This window comes from Oryctolagus cuniculus, chromosome 8 (assembly GCF_051225735.1).
Source record: "Oryctolagus cuniculus isolate XC-2025 breed Fujian yellow rabbit chromosome 8, ASM5122573v1, whole genome shotgun sequence".
NCBI lineage: Eukaryota > Metazoa > Chordata > Mammalia > Lagomorpha > Leporidae > Oryctolagus > Oryctolagus cuniculus.
The window spans coordinates 89,092,350-89,107,960 of NC_142874.1; the positions used below are offsets into that span (position 1 = coordinate 89,092,350).

The 15,611-nt window shown below is 36.8% G+C and overlaps 1 protein-coding gene across 2 annotated transcripts in view; it reads right to left on the reverse strand.

Moving 5' to 3' along the window:
- ARHGEF38 (Rho guanine nucleotide exchange factor 38) overlaps positions 1-15,611 on the reverse strand; it is a 138,931-nt gene that overhangs the window by 11,467 nt on the left and 111,853 nt on the right. For both annotated transcript variants that reach the window (XM_089302982.1, XM_008267533.5), the window contains 5 exons: positions 15,116-15,238; positions 12,497-12,808; positions 3,391-3,534; positions 2,396-2,594; positions 1,999-2,258 (listed from right to left, as the gene is read on the reverse strand). In XM_089302982.1, the coding sequence (XP_089159108.1) occupies positions 1,999-2,258; positions 2,396-2,594; positions 3,391-3,534; positions 12,497-12,808; positions 15,116-15,238 (1,038 nt within the window). The remainder of the gene's footprint in view (positions 1-1,998; positions 2,259-2,395; positions 2,595-3,390; positions 3,535-12,496; positions 12,809-15,115; positions 15,239-15,611) is intronic.

Genomic DNA, 15,611 nt, shown 5'->3' on the forward strand with positions numbered 1-15,611 from the left:
ATTTTCATGAACTTATAAATTTAAAAGTACAAAATTATAACATACTCCCAATACTTTAAGTGAACTGCCAAAATGTATTTCAGATAAGCATTTTTCAGTTTTTATGTTAAATGGAAGCATACATTATATACTCAAAATGGAAAGAAGTCTGCTTTAAAGAGACAGTAAAATATTTCTCTTTAGTCCCTAAGTCTCTTAGCCTTTTTTTTTTTGAGTGTTTTTGTCATTTTAATGTTAGACTACAAGTTAGTTTTCAACCTACTCTGGATTTAAGAGCTAAAAGATTTATTATTTTTTTAATATTTTAGTTGTATTAGGTTGCACATTTCTAGCTTAAAATGCTAATATATTTTGATACAGACACATTAATTAAAATGTTACTAAATTGAGCCATAATCATCTAATCCTTTTCTCTTTTTTGCTGACATTTACTAAAATACATTTTATTGGTTGCTTCTTTATATTTAGTAAAGCTCTGGCTCATTTTATGTACAATATTCTGTGCATACAATCTAGCTTTTCACAGCATTTACCTTTTTTAAATAACATTCTGTATTATTGACTCATTCCAAATTTATTACCCACTGTTTATTACTACAAGATCTTTCCCGGTGGTACCATTGCCAGTTCAGCATTCCCTTCTTCTATATTTGTGCACTTAATTTTTCTTCCCTTAGTGAGCCACATTACCTCTCTACATTGAATCTCATTTTATTGATTTCTTCCCAGTTCTCCAATTAACAACAAAAATCATAATATATTTTAATCTTCCTTTCTGAAACTAAAAAGCTACGAAACCAGCATTTACAATATTATATCATATGTAATTTAGGAAGCCAAGATAGTTATATTGTATGAAAAATATTCAATCTTCTTCCTCATCCTCTAGGACCTAGTTTTCATGTTCTTCATTCCACAGATACATGTTTTTATTACACAAGTAGTTTTAATAAAGAAACAATCTTAAATAAAGATAAACCAAAACCATCCTCCCAAAAAACCCCACCCAACTGCTATTAATATCTTGTCCTTACTTTCTCTCCTTCCTCCCACTTACCTACCTGAAGTAACAATGGAATTACAGTATATTTAATTTTTGCCATTTGTTTTGCACTTCAGAATATCTTTGAAGGCAGGCATTTAGCCTAATGGTTAAAATACCATTTAAGACACTCATGACCCATATCAGAGTCCCTAGGTTTGAAACCCTCTTCTATCTTCCAGTTGCAGACTTTTACTAATTCAGATGCTCAGAGACAGTGGTGATGACCCAAGTAATAGAGTTCTGCCCACCCATGTGAGAGACATGGATTGAGTTATCTGCTCCCAGCTCCAGCTGGCCCAGTCCTGATCACTGCAAGCATTTAGGGAGTGATCTAGTAAATGAGGGCTCTTGCTGGCACTCATGCACTCTCTCTCTCTGCCTCTCAAGTAAATGAATATATTTTTAAATAATTTTAGAAACCTTTTTATATCAATGTATCTCAAAAATATCATTATAGATACTACTTAAACATTATCATACAGCCTACTAACTTGTCAAAGTGCTTCCTAAACAATGACATACTAGACTTGTAGCATCACCATTATAAGTAAAGCTAAAAAATGTAAAGATCAAGGACTAGACCATGACCTTTAGATTGGTAACAAAATAGCTAACTTCTTGGAAGTCAAAAATTCTGTTTTCAGTGTTATTTATATGGAAGGAGAAAAGAGTACTCATTCTCAGATATTGACCTGTCTTCTAAAACTGGGGTTTATTCATTATTAAATCTGATCCTTTTTAAGAAGTGCCAAGTACAACATTCTGCTTGCCAAACAAGGTATATAAAGTACTGTAGTAGGCAGAGTCCTCAGATGGAATCCAAGATTCCTATGCCCTGTTTTGCAAGTCCTGTACAATCAAAAATAGAGTGCAGTTAGAGATTTTTTTTTTTTCAGGATCTAATCAGCCAAGTATATATTTTTTTTTTTTTAGTTCAAAGTTCAAATTCTTACCTGTTCATCCACTTCTTGAAAACTGTCAACATCAGTGCCGTTTGTTTCAAACTTTCCACAAATGCCACTAAGAGATGAGCTGCTATCACTTATGCTCCCTTCCGGGGTGCCTGTGACACTGTCACTAGCTGGTCTTGAAGACACAAAGAGGCTGATGTTATCAAAGTCATCATCACAGAACCTGTTCTCAGCATCCGCCTTCTGCCCTTTCGCTGGGTTGTAGGGTTTTAGGAAGGAGGAATACACATATCCTTTTACAACTGGATAGGAAATAAAAAGAAACAAGAACCAAAGTCATGTGTATCTCTTCCCCAACATGTGTGTTTAGAGAAGCACACAAAAGCCCCCTGGGACAATCTCAACCTAAGGAGGGTGGTAGTTCTGGAAATCAACTTACTTCCTGTGTCAACAAGCCATCTGCTAGTACTCCCCAAGGGATCTTTCTGTTCCATCACAGCCACCAACTCTCCTTCCAGAAGATTGATGTCATACTCTTGTGTAGCATTGCACTTGCGCTTAGCTTGGTAGAGTTCCCCTGCAGTGTATGTGGATAGAAGCTTGGAGCGGTGAATGTCAGTTTGCCGTGGCACTTCTGGCTGGAAGTAAGAAGTTTTTATTTAGATAAATATATAATAAAATCTTCATTGAGATGGTAAATATTTACTTATGATGTAGAAGTCATGTGCTGATTTGGCATTATTTCAAGGCTAAGGCTTAGATCAGACTTTTATTGTTAAGTATAGAGCTGAGTTATTCAATGGGAAAATTCTCTAGTAAGCACATGAGGGCAGTGTTGTAGAGAAGAAAGAAAATTCAGCTGATAATAAGAAGGCAGAGGTTCTAATCTCTGTTGAATGCCAAGCAACATTTCAACCCTGCCATTTTACAGTCAGTTCCTGGCATATTAAGCTAATATTAAGCTAACTAATGTTTAGTTAAGTAAATTATATGTGTGCATGTCTTTTTTTCTAGGAAATGGTAAGCTAGGCAGGAAAGAGTCAAGAGGCATAGACTCCATCCCAGTGCTGGCACTAAATGACCTTGAGAAAATCACTTTATTCTTAGAACATGGAGTACCTTATCTTGCAAACAAAAATGTGGTTCTGTATTATTTATCCCCATAAAATCCTATCTAAAATATATATTTTGAGTACTTATCTTTTGTCAGTGACCAATTTAGGCACTTTGGTGATATATCATGTACAAAACAGATTTTAAAAAATGCATATCTTATGGAGCTTATAGTGTAAGGGTAGAAATAGTTAAGAAAATCTATGCATAATAAGTAGATTATAGCATATTAGAATGAGATAAATGATGAGAAAATAATATACTATGATTTGGACAAGGCATATAAATATTTATCATTGTCATAAATGCTGCCAAACTCACCAGACTCTGCACAGGCTTCTTTTTTTCAAAACTAAGTTTCCTCTCAATAAATGTCACACTGTTGTCCTTCACAAAATTCATATTTTGCACCTCCTCTAATATTCGGTTCTGAATCTCAGAGATGCTTGAGACCAATAAGGGCACCTAAGGTGGAAATGATAAAGCATTGTTTCCAGATCACTAGATAACTACTTAGTATTGAAGTTAGTACAATTGTGATAAGTAGTTTTTAAAAGGTTTAAAATAGCTCCACAGCAAAAAATTAAAGCAACTTGAGAGTTTTAGATAAAGATAGTCTAATTTGCTATATCTGGAAATCACAGTAAAATGATAGCAATAACTTTTTACGGGTTCAAGCCTAAATAAAAGAAGAACAGAAGAGGCAAAATAGCAATAAAGTGTTGGAACAAAGGCTTAGAAATCAATAGCCGCTGCCATGCAGTGAAGCAGGAGAGTGACAAGGGGAAAGAAGCTAAAACAAGAAGCATGGATTAAGAGACTCTGCTGGTTTTAAAATAAATCAGAAAATGCTTTGATGTGTTCCTCCTCAATAAATGGAGTCTATGTTTCCACCCCTCACATCTGGGTGGGTTCTTATGATGGACTCAATGAATAGAACAATGGAAGTGATGCTGTCTTTGAAGATTTGGTTAAGTAAGATCATAGAGTTTCTGCCCTTTCTCTTGGGACACCCACTCTGAGAGCTTTTAGCCACCATGGAAGAAATCTAACCATACTATGTGCCACCATATAAAGAGACAATATTGAAATATGAGAGAGAGAGAGAGAGAGAATGAAAATGAATAAGAATGTCATGTCTTTGGAACCCCAGCTATTCCAACTCTCAACTATTTGAGTTTTCTATCATCATCATCCATCATCAACCTGAGATGTGGAGCTGAGACAGACTCCCGTTCCGACTATTAGCTGAATATAACCTCCCTAGAAACTGAGAAAGGCCAACCTGAACCCAAAGAAACCCTAAAACCATTAGAGACAGTACGAAGTGACCCTTGGTTGTTTCATACCACCATGTTTGTGTATTCAGTTGGATCCCTATAGTCTTTCTCCATTTCAGTGAAGCTGAATGATGATCTCATCCCTAACTTTGCAGAAGATAAAGTTTTCTTATCTGCAAATAGTAAGACAGAGAATCTCTAGACTGGGAAACACAAACAGGGTTCAGGTGCCAATAACGGAATGAATGCACACTGTACCTTGAACTACCTCCCCCTACCTCAAGCCAGGCCTAGAAATCAGACTTTTACCCTCCAGTCTGAAGATTTGAATAATTTTCTCTGAATATTCTAGCCAGCCCAAGAGGAAAGACCTAAAAATGCTATCATCAGAGGTTCCCAAATGAAATGATAGTTAGAATATATAATACAGAAACTCTAAATTTTCACCTCCTAACTATGTGCTCCATGCTACCAATTAGTCCTCAACAATTTTTTCAGTGGTAACTGATTAAGAATATCAGATATACCAGGTATGTCTTTAACATGAGAAAAGCTAAAAAAAAAAAAAAAAAAAAACCTGTCTTAACTTTAAGAGAACAAAACAAGCCCTTGGAAATTAAAATTACGAGAGCAAAAATAAAAATAAAATATTCGAGATTAAAATAGGGAAATATTTAGGAAGTAGAGCAAACTGGTAAAGAGATATAAAATAAGTGGGAAAAATAAACTAAGGAACAACCCAGAAGATCCAGGAAAAGAAAAAGATAAAGGAAGAGAGAAAATTCAAATATTCAAATATTCTGGAAGTAAAGACAAATTTTCAGGTTTAAAGGATTCTGCCAGGTGTACAACAAACCAACATACATCATCATTAAATTTCAAACTGATAGATACAAGGAGGAAATCCTGTAAGTTTCCAGGATTATGATGGGAGAAGTACATACAAATAACTAAGAATCGAAATGGACTTTAAAGTTCTCAACAGAAACATTGGGAACTACGTGACAAAATAACAGAATGCCTTCAGATTTAGAAGGAACTGTGGATTCTACATCCAGCCAAACTATTAAATAAGTGTGATGATATTATAAAGACATTTTCAGTTACTCACGGCATCAATATATTTACTTGCTAATCATTCTTTCTCAAGGGAGTACTAAAAAATATGCTCTGCCCACAATAACAGCATAAAGTAATTAGGAAGTCAATATGGGATAAGGAAATAAATGAGATCCACATAGAAGAGAGGTAAGGAATGAGGATGAAGTGTGAAGGATTGCAGTTAGTTATCACATAAAAAAGCAACCAGGTCAGACTGGAATGAGTTGGAAAAAGCTCTGGAAGAGATGCCTTCAAGAAGACACAATTGATAGACCAGCTCATACACTGGAAAGTCTTACAAGACAATTTATTCAATTGATGTATAAAGTTAGGCAAAGGAAAATTAAGGTATTGATAAAAGAAATACCCATTACTAATGTCAAGGAAAACCAAAGCTGTTGATGAAAGAAAAAGTAATCTGTATTTTATGTGTCTCAGATCTAATCAGCATTCACTTTGTGTGCTGGCTATCTATTTTCTTCAAATTCATCTGCTTCCTTTTCCTTATTGTACTCTGGGAGGCTGATCAACATAGAATGAATCAACAACTTCTTTGCTCTGTGGCTTTCAGATAGGTTCAATCAAGGAGGAAGGCCCATAGGAAATTAGAATAAGGAAGGAAAATGAGATAATGATATTTATTTCCTGAGTTTCCTTTCTGTAGTATTGACTAAAAGGCATAGCTTCCATCAGGTCACCCTTTCCATACACCTCTAAGAGTAGTCCTGTAACCACTCCTTCAACTTATTCCTTTGAATCTACAGAAGTCTCCTCTCTTTGACTACCCTGTAGGGCTGGGTACTGTTCCTAAAGCATTTCCCATGCTTGCAGTAATTCCAAATATACTTACTATTTATAAATAGACTTAATTAAATTTTTCTCAAATGTTCAATATGAGTATGTTAAATTTTTCCTACTGGAATCATGACTGATAGGCAAACCAAGAACTATCTAAACACTGACTATGAACTCACCAAGTATACTGGAGATAGCATAAAAAGAATATGAATATATATATACATATATATATATATAGTGAGGGCAAATAGAGGAGAGAGCTAAATCCTCATTTTTCATAGTGCAATGTTTCATGCCTAATATTGAAAAATAATGAAATGACTGCCAGCGCTGCGGCTCACTAGGCTAATCCTCCGCCTTGCGGCGCCAGCACACCAGGTTCTAGTCCCGGTCGGGGCGCCGGATTCTGTCCCGGTTGCCCCTCTTCCAGGCCAGCTCTCTGCTGTGGCCAGGGAGTGCAGTGGAGGATGGCCCAAGTCCTTGGGCCCTGCACCTCATGGGAGACCAGGAGAAGCACCTGGCTCCTGCCATCGGATTAGCGCGGTGCGCCAGCCGCGGCAGCCATTGGAGGGTGAACCAATGGCAAAGGAAGACCTTTCTCTCTGTCTCTCTCTTACTGTCCACTCTGCCTGTCAAAAAATAAAAAAAAAAAAAAAAGAAATGACAACATGAGTCTTATTTTAAAATTCTAAAATAAACCACCCAAAAGTCAAAAAAAGTTGCCTCTGAGAAAGAAGAAATGGAAAGAAGGGAATGATGACAGCTGTTTTTCTTAACTAAGCCTGAATAACTAAATCTTTAACTAATATGTACGCAAAACTGATTAAAAATAAAAAATAAAATCAGGGCTTTGGATTTCTAAAAAAAAATTAAAATAGCATTAGCAAATGATACAACAATGCCATTTTATGAATATATATCCAAAATCTTCACATCAGGATCTTCAAGTGATCGTCACACACTCATGGTCATAACAGCATTATTCATAATTGGAAAGAGATAAAACAACCCAAATGTCCATTGACACATTAATGGATCAACAAAATGTGGTATACTTATAATGGGATCTTATTCAAACTTTAAAGGGAAGGAAATCCTGTCACATGTTTCAGCATGGATGAACTTTAAGTTCACAATGCTAAGTCAAGTAAGTCAGTAAAAGAGACAAACGCCATATGATTCTACTTACAGGAGATATTTAGAGTACTCCAATTCATAGAAATATAAAGTGAAATGATTACAAGGGGATAGGGATGGAGAAAATGGAGATTCACTTGTTTTATTGTACAATGTGAAAACATTCTAGATACTTGCTGCACAACAATATAAATATATTTAACACTACTGAACTATACTTAAAAATGGTAAATTGATAAACTTTGTTTTTTACAAAAATTGAAAATGAAAAATTAGATACTATCATTTTCACTTTATTCATATGAGAAAATGGAGAAGCAAAGGGATAAATTAATTTTTCCAAGGTAATATGGTGATGAGTGGGCATTCGTTAAGGCACTCTAGTTCCACAGTCTATTCTCTAATCACTTCAATTTTGCCTTTCAGGAATATGTGTGTGTGTACTATATATAGCTATATATAAAATTATATGTAACTGGAAGTAACTTATATAGCATGATGTTACCATTGAGAAACTATGGAAGTGATATACAAGATCTCTGTATTATTTCTTATAACTATGTATCTCTATAATTGCCTCAAAATGAAAAGCTTAAATATATATATCACACATGTAGAATGAAAAATATTTTTCTACCTTTAAACATGAGTAATTTCTTATTAAATTTTTTTTTATTTGAGAGAGAAAACTCTCATCTGCTAGTTCACTCCCCAAATGCCCATAATGGCCAGGGCTGGAACAAAGAACCAGAAATATAATTCAGGTCTCCCAGATGGATGGCAGGAACTCAATTACTTAAGCTTGCACTGTTGCCTCCAGAGATCTGCTGAAAGAAGCTGAAGTCAGGAGCCAGACCTGGGAATTGAACTCAGGTACCCCTGTGTGGTATGTGCTACACTAAATACCCACTCCCAGAACATTAATAATTTCTAAAAAACAAAGTATCTCTTTGGTCCAATTCTAGTATGGACCACAATGTGAAATATATTTTGATAATTTTTAAAATAAACTAAAGGCCGGTGCCGCGGCTCACTAGGCTAATCCTCCGCCTTGCGGCACCGGCACACCGGGTTCTAGTCCCGGTCGGGGCACCGGATTCTGTCCTGGTTGCCCCTCTTCCAGGCCAGCTCTCTGCTGTGGCCAGGGAGTGCAGTGGAGGATGGCCCAAGTCCTTGGGCCCTGCACCCCATGGGAGACCAGGAAAAGTACCTGGCTCCTGCCATCGGATCAGCGCGGTGCGCCGGCCGCAGCGCGCCGGCCATGGTGACCATTGGAGGGTGAACCAACGGCAAAGGAAGACCTTTCTCTCTGTCTCTCTCTCTCTCACTGTCCACTCTGCCTGTCAAAAAATAAAAAATAAATAAATAAATAAACTAAAGACAGTTTTAACAATTCTATGATTCAAAGTGCTGATCAAAAATACCTAAAATAACATATTTTCTGACTAGGGAATTCCTTCCAAAGCTCAACTTTGTTGTGAACTTACAGATTAGCTTTATACCATGATCTCAGATTGAATTATCCAGAGAAACTACAAATTAGTCAATTTCATTGAGGAGATATTAACAACTATGAGAAATAACATTTTTAATAAATAGTGTTGGCACAACTGATAGCCATTGGAAAAAGTTGCTTCTATACTTAATGAACCAAGATAAAATCTACATGGATCAAAGATTTACATAAAAAATATAAAACCAGTTAATACCAACTTGGGATGCTTATATCCCATTTCAGAGTGCCTGAGCATCAGTCATAGCTCTACTCCTGATTTCAGTTTCCTGATAATGCAGATCTTGGGAGGTAGCAGTGATTACCCAAGTCGTTCGGTCCCTGCCACCTATGGGAGAGAGCTGGATTGAGTTTTTAGCTCCTGGTTTCAGCATCTGCAGCTGTTACAGGCACTTGGGTAATGGTACAGGGTTGGGGGATCTTTGTCTCTGCCTCTCTCTGCCTTTCAAATAAATAAAAATAATAAAAACATTTTAAAATATGGAATCATAAATATACTACAGGAACCATAGGCAAATTCACTTGGAGCTTCAAAGTGTGAAAGTCTTTGCTAAGATTCAAATTCTGGAAACTGTAACATGGAATTAATAAATTTGACCACATTTAAAATTTTTGCATGATAAAACTATCACAGAGTCAAAGACAAAAGGAAAACTGAAAAGAATATTAAAACAAACAAAAAGCTCATCCCCCTGGTATAGCATATTGCTTGTAGAAATTGATGGAAAAAGAAAGCAAGAACTCATAAAAAAGCAAAAAAAAAAAAAAAAAATGAAGTTAACTCCCAGAAAGAGAAATATAAATAACCCTCAATCATGTGATGATTCCAACCTAATAATTAGAAAGAGGCAAATTAAAATTACATTGGAAAACCACTTGATTGGCAAAAGTCAAAAGAAACAAACACTGTCACATGTTTCAGATGAGAGTACAAAATGCTACAAACATTGAGGAGGAAATCTAGCAATACATAGCAAAATTATGTATATATATATATATCATTATCCTTTGACTCAGAGATACTGCTTCTAAAAATCTGTCCTAAAAATACATCTGCCTACAAATAAAATAACACTGGCATCATTTTTAATGAAAAAGATTGGAATTAGTCCAAATATACATCAATAGTTACAGATTAATATACAAAAAATACATATTATATTATTCCACTCATATAAAGTTCCAAATAATATAGGGTGATACTCATAGAGGTCAGGAAAATGATTAGAGATGAAGTCTGGGTCTGGTCATGACTATTATGTGGTGCTGGAAAAGGCTTATATGTTGATTTACATTGAAATGGAAATATTGATTGATATGCATGGTTCAGACTGGTATACTATACTGTATATACGTTTTACCTAAATTTTTGAAGTTTAAAATAGGATGCCAATCAAGGAAATGCAAATTAAAGCCATGTGATATCACTTAACACCCACTAGGATGGGTATAATGGAAAAGACAGAAAAATAGAGTAATTAGAATCCTCAGTCATTACTGCTGAGAAGGTAATGGAGAGTAGCCACATTGGAGAACAGTCTGGATGTGCTTCAGAAGGCTAAATGTTGAGTTAGAATCCAGCAGTTCTACTCTTAGATATATAAGCAAGAAAAATGGAAAAATACATTTACTAAAATTCAGTTGTTCACAGCAGCATTATTTGTAATAACCAACAAGTGAAAATGACCTGTGTCTATCCACTAATATGGGATATCCATACTGTGCAATATTATTTGTCAATAAAAAAGAATGAAGCACAGAAGCATGCTTTAATATGGATGAACCTTGTAACTTTATGCTAAGTGAAAAAAGCCATTCACAATATATAATATGTTGTATTATTTCATTTGTACACAATGTCAAAAGTAGGCCAATCTGTAGGGATGTGAAGTTGAGTGGGAGTAGTCTAGGACTGGGGATGGTGGGTGGGGCGGAATGCAGAGCACTGCTAGGGGTACAGAGTTTCTTTTAGGATTGATTACAATGTTCCAAACTTGATTGTGGTGATGATTTCCCATCTCCTGGAAATATACTAACAGTCACTGAGTTATATACTTTAAATGAAAGGAATATGTGCTGTGTTAATTCTATTACAATAAAGTTGTTACCCAAAAGCTAGGGGGCTGGTTGTACAGTATTGTACAGCCATGCAGCACAATGAGAAATTTTCCTAGGTCCTGACATGGAAGCACTCCCAGAATATATTGCTAAAAATTAAGTTGGATAATGGTGTATATTGTAGTCATACTTTTTGATTAGAAAAATAAATTCTCATTTACTTTTTTTGGCATGATGACACTAAATGGATAGAATAAACTATAATAAAAGTGGGGGTAGGATTGGGAATGTTAGGGGGACAGGTATGAATATGAGACTGCTTATCCCTTTTTATATGGTTTTGACTTTGAGCCATGTAAATATAGCACTTGTTATTAAAATATGAGCTGAGAGTTAATTAAATATACAACAGAAAATAAAGTTGGGACCATTAATTCATTGAATAGCTAAGCAGCTGAATGAGAACTAGCACACTTGATAAAAAGGACCAAACAGACCAAGTTGATTTTGAAAATTTTGATATAAGGTTGTAAATATCTTTGTTCATCAGGAAAATAATTATCAAATCATATCCTAATGGAGGCCAGGGCCAAGGTGTGTATATACGTGTATATATATCTATATATATATACACACACACATACACAAACGCACGCACACACACACATTTCTCTTCGTTGGAGGAAAATAAAAGCAAAACAGAATGATTTGACAGTTACCCTGTTTCTGTCATCACTCTGAGAAGGCCTGTGTTTTAGAACCATGTCTTAGATAGCCATGGTTAACATCTAAGAACTGTTGATTGGGAAGGAATATAAAATATTAATTGATAAGCTTCAATGAAGCCTCAGGCAGATGGCACAAAGCTGAAAGTTCTTTAGTATTTTAAAAGGAATCTCCAATGAAGAATTACACATGTAGGGCCAGCGCTGTGGCTCAGTGGGTTAATGCCCTGGCCTGAAGCGCTGGCATCCCATATGGGCACCAGTTCGAGACCCGGTTGTTCCACTTCTGATCCAGCTCTCTGCTATGGCCTGGGAAAGCAGTGGAAGATGGTCCAAGTCCTTGAGCCCCTGCACTAGTGTGGGAGACTTGGAGGAGGCTCCTGGCTCCTGACTTCGGAGTGGCACAGCTCCAGCCGTTGCAGCCATCTGGGGAGTGAACCAGCGGATGGGAGACTCTTTCTCTCTCTCTCTCTCTCTCTCTCTCTCTGCCTCACCTCTCTCTATGTAACTCTGACTTTCAAATATGATAAAATAAATCAAAAAAATCATCTAGAACTACTGGGAAAAATAAATGTGATTCAAAAAAAAAAAAAAAAAGAATTACACATGTATGTCACAGTAAACCTGAACTAGCAAACTGTCTTTCTCCCATGGAAGAAAGAAAGAAAGGGCAGAAGACCGTCTGACTGATTTAGATAAATTACACCACACCTTACACTCACAGGTGCACACTCTGAACAGGGCTTGCTTTGCATGGGTGTGGTTTCTAGCAGACCCAGGAGGCCTGTGTAGCTGCGTGCTGCTTCAGTGCTTACCGGCATCACCGTGGAGTAAGCCTGCTGTGCCGTGAGCATCAGGTCCCTGAGCAGGGTGATGAAACTGCACAGACAGTTCAGCAGAATCTTCCGGGAAGCCTGGTTGAACACCTGGAGCTCTTCTACAAGCTGGGCGTTGAGGGCCTCATATTCCTTTTTGGCCAGATCTGACTCATCTCCTGCTGACCGCTGCAGGTAGCTATTGTAGTCGAGCAGTTTGTCATAGCGTTTCTGAATGAGTTTCAGAGGCCCCGGGAACAGGGACAGCAGAGCAGACAGGGGGCTCAGGACGAGTCTCTGTAAGTGAGTTGCCTGCCAGAAGACAAAGGGATACTGTTAGAGAGAGGAACAGCCCACACCATCTCCAGCGCAATGATCAGTAGGCTCATCTCCTTCATGCAAGAGTGCCAGGAAGCATCTAGCCAAGTTCAAAGGGGGTCTGATCATTTTTGAGTCTAGCAAAATCTATTTAAGAACTTAAAACAGGAACTCTCTTGATTCCAAAAAATGAGCAGGAAGAGGAATATGAAAGTGAAAGCCTGCTCACCCAAAACACAATTCCACTTTTCTCTCTAAAGCTATTGGTTTTGTCATTGGCACCAAATCCTTTAAAACTTTTGCTTCCCCTTCTTTCTAACTCAGAGTGAAGCTTAGCTAGTCGAGCACATGGGTTATCTCCAGCTTTTGACTATCAGGATCATGTACCTGACGCACGATGTCTTGCATCAAAAGGAACATACTTGGTCTTAGAAGAAACTGTTCCTATTCCTTCCACATCACCCCTAAATCCCTGGCTTCTTAGGGGTTCATTTTTGGTAGTGGAACTGCATTCCTTAGATGGATAGTAACCCTTGTAATATAAGAGTTTTGCTCCTGTGACAGTAATGACCACATGATAGCTTCCTCTTGAAACACATTAAAGGACTAAATTGAAACTGGTCTTGTGTCTTAAATTGTAACAGATTTAAGTCTGAACCATTGAAAATGAACTTCATATTAATGCCCAGCACTCTGCTAGTACCTGAGTACCCTGGCTTTAATTTCTCCTTCCTTTCCCTCTATTCTGGTATGCTTTCCGGTGGTGCTCAATAAGTGTTTACTCCCTTCATTAAAGGATTGGAAATAACCTAAAGAGAAAACCTTTCAGAGCTTTTCTAAAATATGTTCCCTATAATTAATCCCAGAGAAAACTATGTACATACTTTTCATTAAAGCTGTGGTACATAAACTTCTATCCATATATCAATGTATTCATCCAAGTATAATTGAGCATCCTATCTGTTGTCTTAGGTCAGGTATAATCCTGACTTTCCAGTTCCCAGTACCAGAAAAACAAGATGCATCTTCATGGTTTCTTACTGGGCTAGGGGCTGTGTCATATCACATCCTAGGGTTCAGAAATACAAGAGTACCTCAAAAAGTTCATGGAAAATGGAACTAAAAGAAGTTTATGATGACACAAATAATTAGAGGTGAGGTGAATTTACTGAGATTTTCAGCCTGGTGAGCCAGGAATGTTAACCTTCTCCCAACACAAGGGCCGCTCAATGAAGACTTGTCTGACCCAAAATGCCAACATGAAAAATTCCACTTTCAACATGGTGAAGTCTATTATATCTGCTTTATAATATGTGAAATATTGCTATGAAATAATAATATCTATGGAAACTCAAGGCACCGAATTAAAATTAGTATTAATCAGATTAGCCTACCACTCAAATATTTTATTGGCTCAGACATACTTACATGATTCATAAGCAATATTGTATAGAACTCTTAGAAAACAAGTATTTTGAAGCTGTGATGTTGTGTGGCCTCTGTCTGCAACATATTGGTGCCACTTTGTGTACTGGCTGCTCCACTTTGAATCCACCTCCCTAATAATGGCAAGGGAAAGCAGAGGAGGATGTCCCAAGGCTTTGGGCCCCTGTACCCATGTGGGAGACCTGGATGAAGCTCCTGGCTCCTGGCTTCAGCTTGGCTCAGCGCTGGCTGTTGTGGCCATCTGAACCAGCAGATGGACGATCTCTCTCTCTCTCTCTCTCTCTCTGCCTCTTTGTCTCTCCCTCTCTCTGTAACTCTTTCAAAATCAAAAAATAAGTCTTAAAAGAAAACAGTATTTTTCCATGAAACGAAAGAACCATATACGATTCTTGAGTAATGAATGTCTTTTCTCAATGGGAAGGCTTGACTTCCAGTGTATACTGTGTTAATAAAAGTCATAGTCTCAGAGATTACCTGTGCTTCTTCGGTAAGAACTTGGGACATATCCAGAGACTCCTTTAAGAAAAATCACAGCTTTCTAACTTAATAAATCCTTGCTGTATTGCATGAAGATTTAAACTAAATATTGATTTTAAAATGCTGCGCAGACTCTGACTATCCCTAGAAACATAGTCTGGGGTCCTCTTAAATTTCAATTATAGTAAAATCCTCACTAATCCACTTTAAAAATATTTAATGATTTTTTAAAATCCCCTGTTTAAATCTACTAATTTTAACATTAGTATTTACTATAGTGCATGTTTTATTTCTAACTCCAGAAAAATAAATGAAAAGCAGCTTTCCTTCTAATTCCACTATTTAATTTGCATTTATCTGTGAATATAAATAACTTACAAAGTCATGACAGGGATTTGAGGCATTACTCGAAGAATCTGAATTGCCTTTCTCCTTCTCATCTTTGTTGTACGAAATTTCCTGGAGCTCGGTTACACTCTGCAGGGCAAAGGGCATGGCATCCTGGAACCCAAGAGCAAAGTTACAAAGAGGACAAGTTCTGAAGTCGGCAACTACTAAACCCATCCATGTGTCACTTCATCATAACCCTCCATTACCCCTGAGAGATAAAAAGGAACAACAATTTCAGGAATACTCTGTACAACCAGGTTACTTGTGCAGTAATCAATTTCCTCACTTTCCCCCTATGCCATGGTCTCATAAGACTGTATAAGAGCCTCTTTAATTAAATAGAATGTATCCTAAATTCCTCATTGGCCATTCAATTCTTTAAAATTCCTTATTTAAAAAATAAATCCTCTCTGGTTTATACTGTCTGCCTTCCTTAGTGAAGTTGATTCACTCTTTAGAGAAAAGGCTCACATTTCTGTTGAGT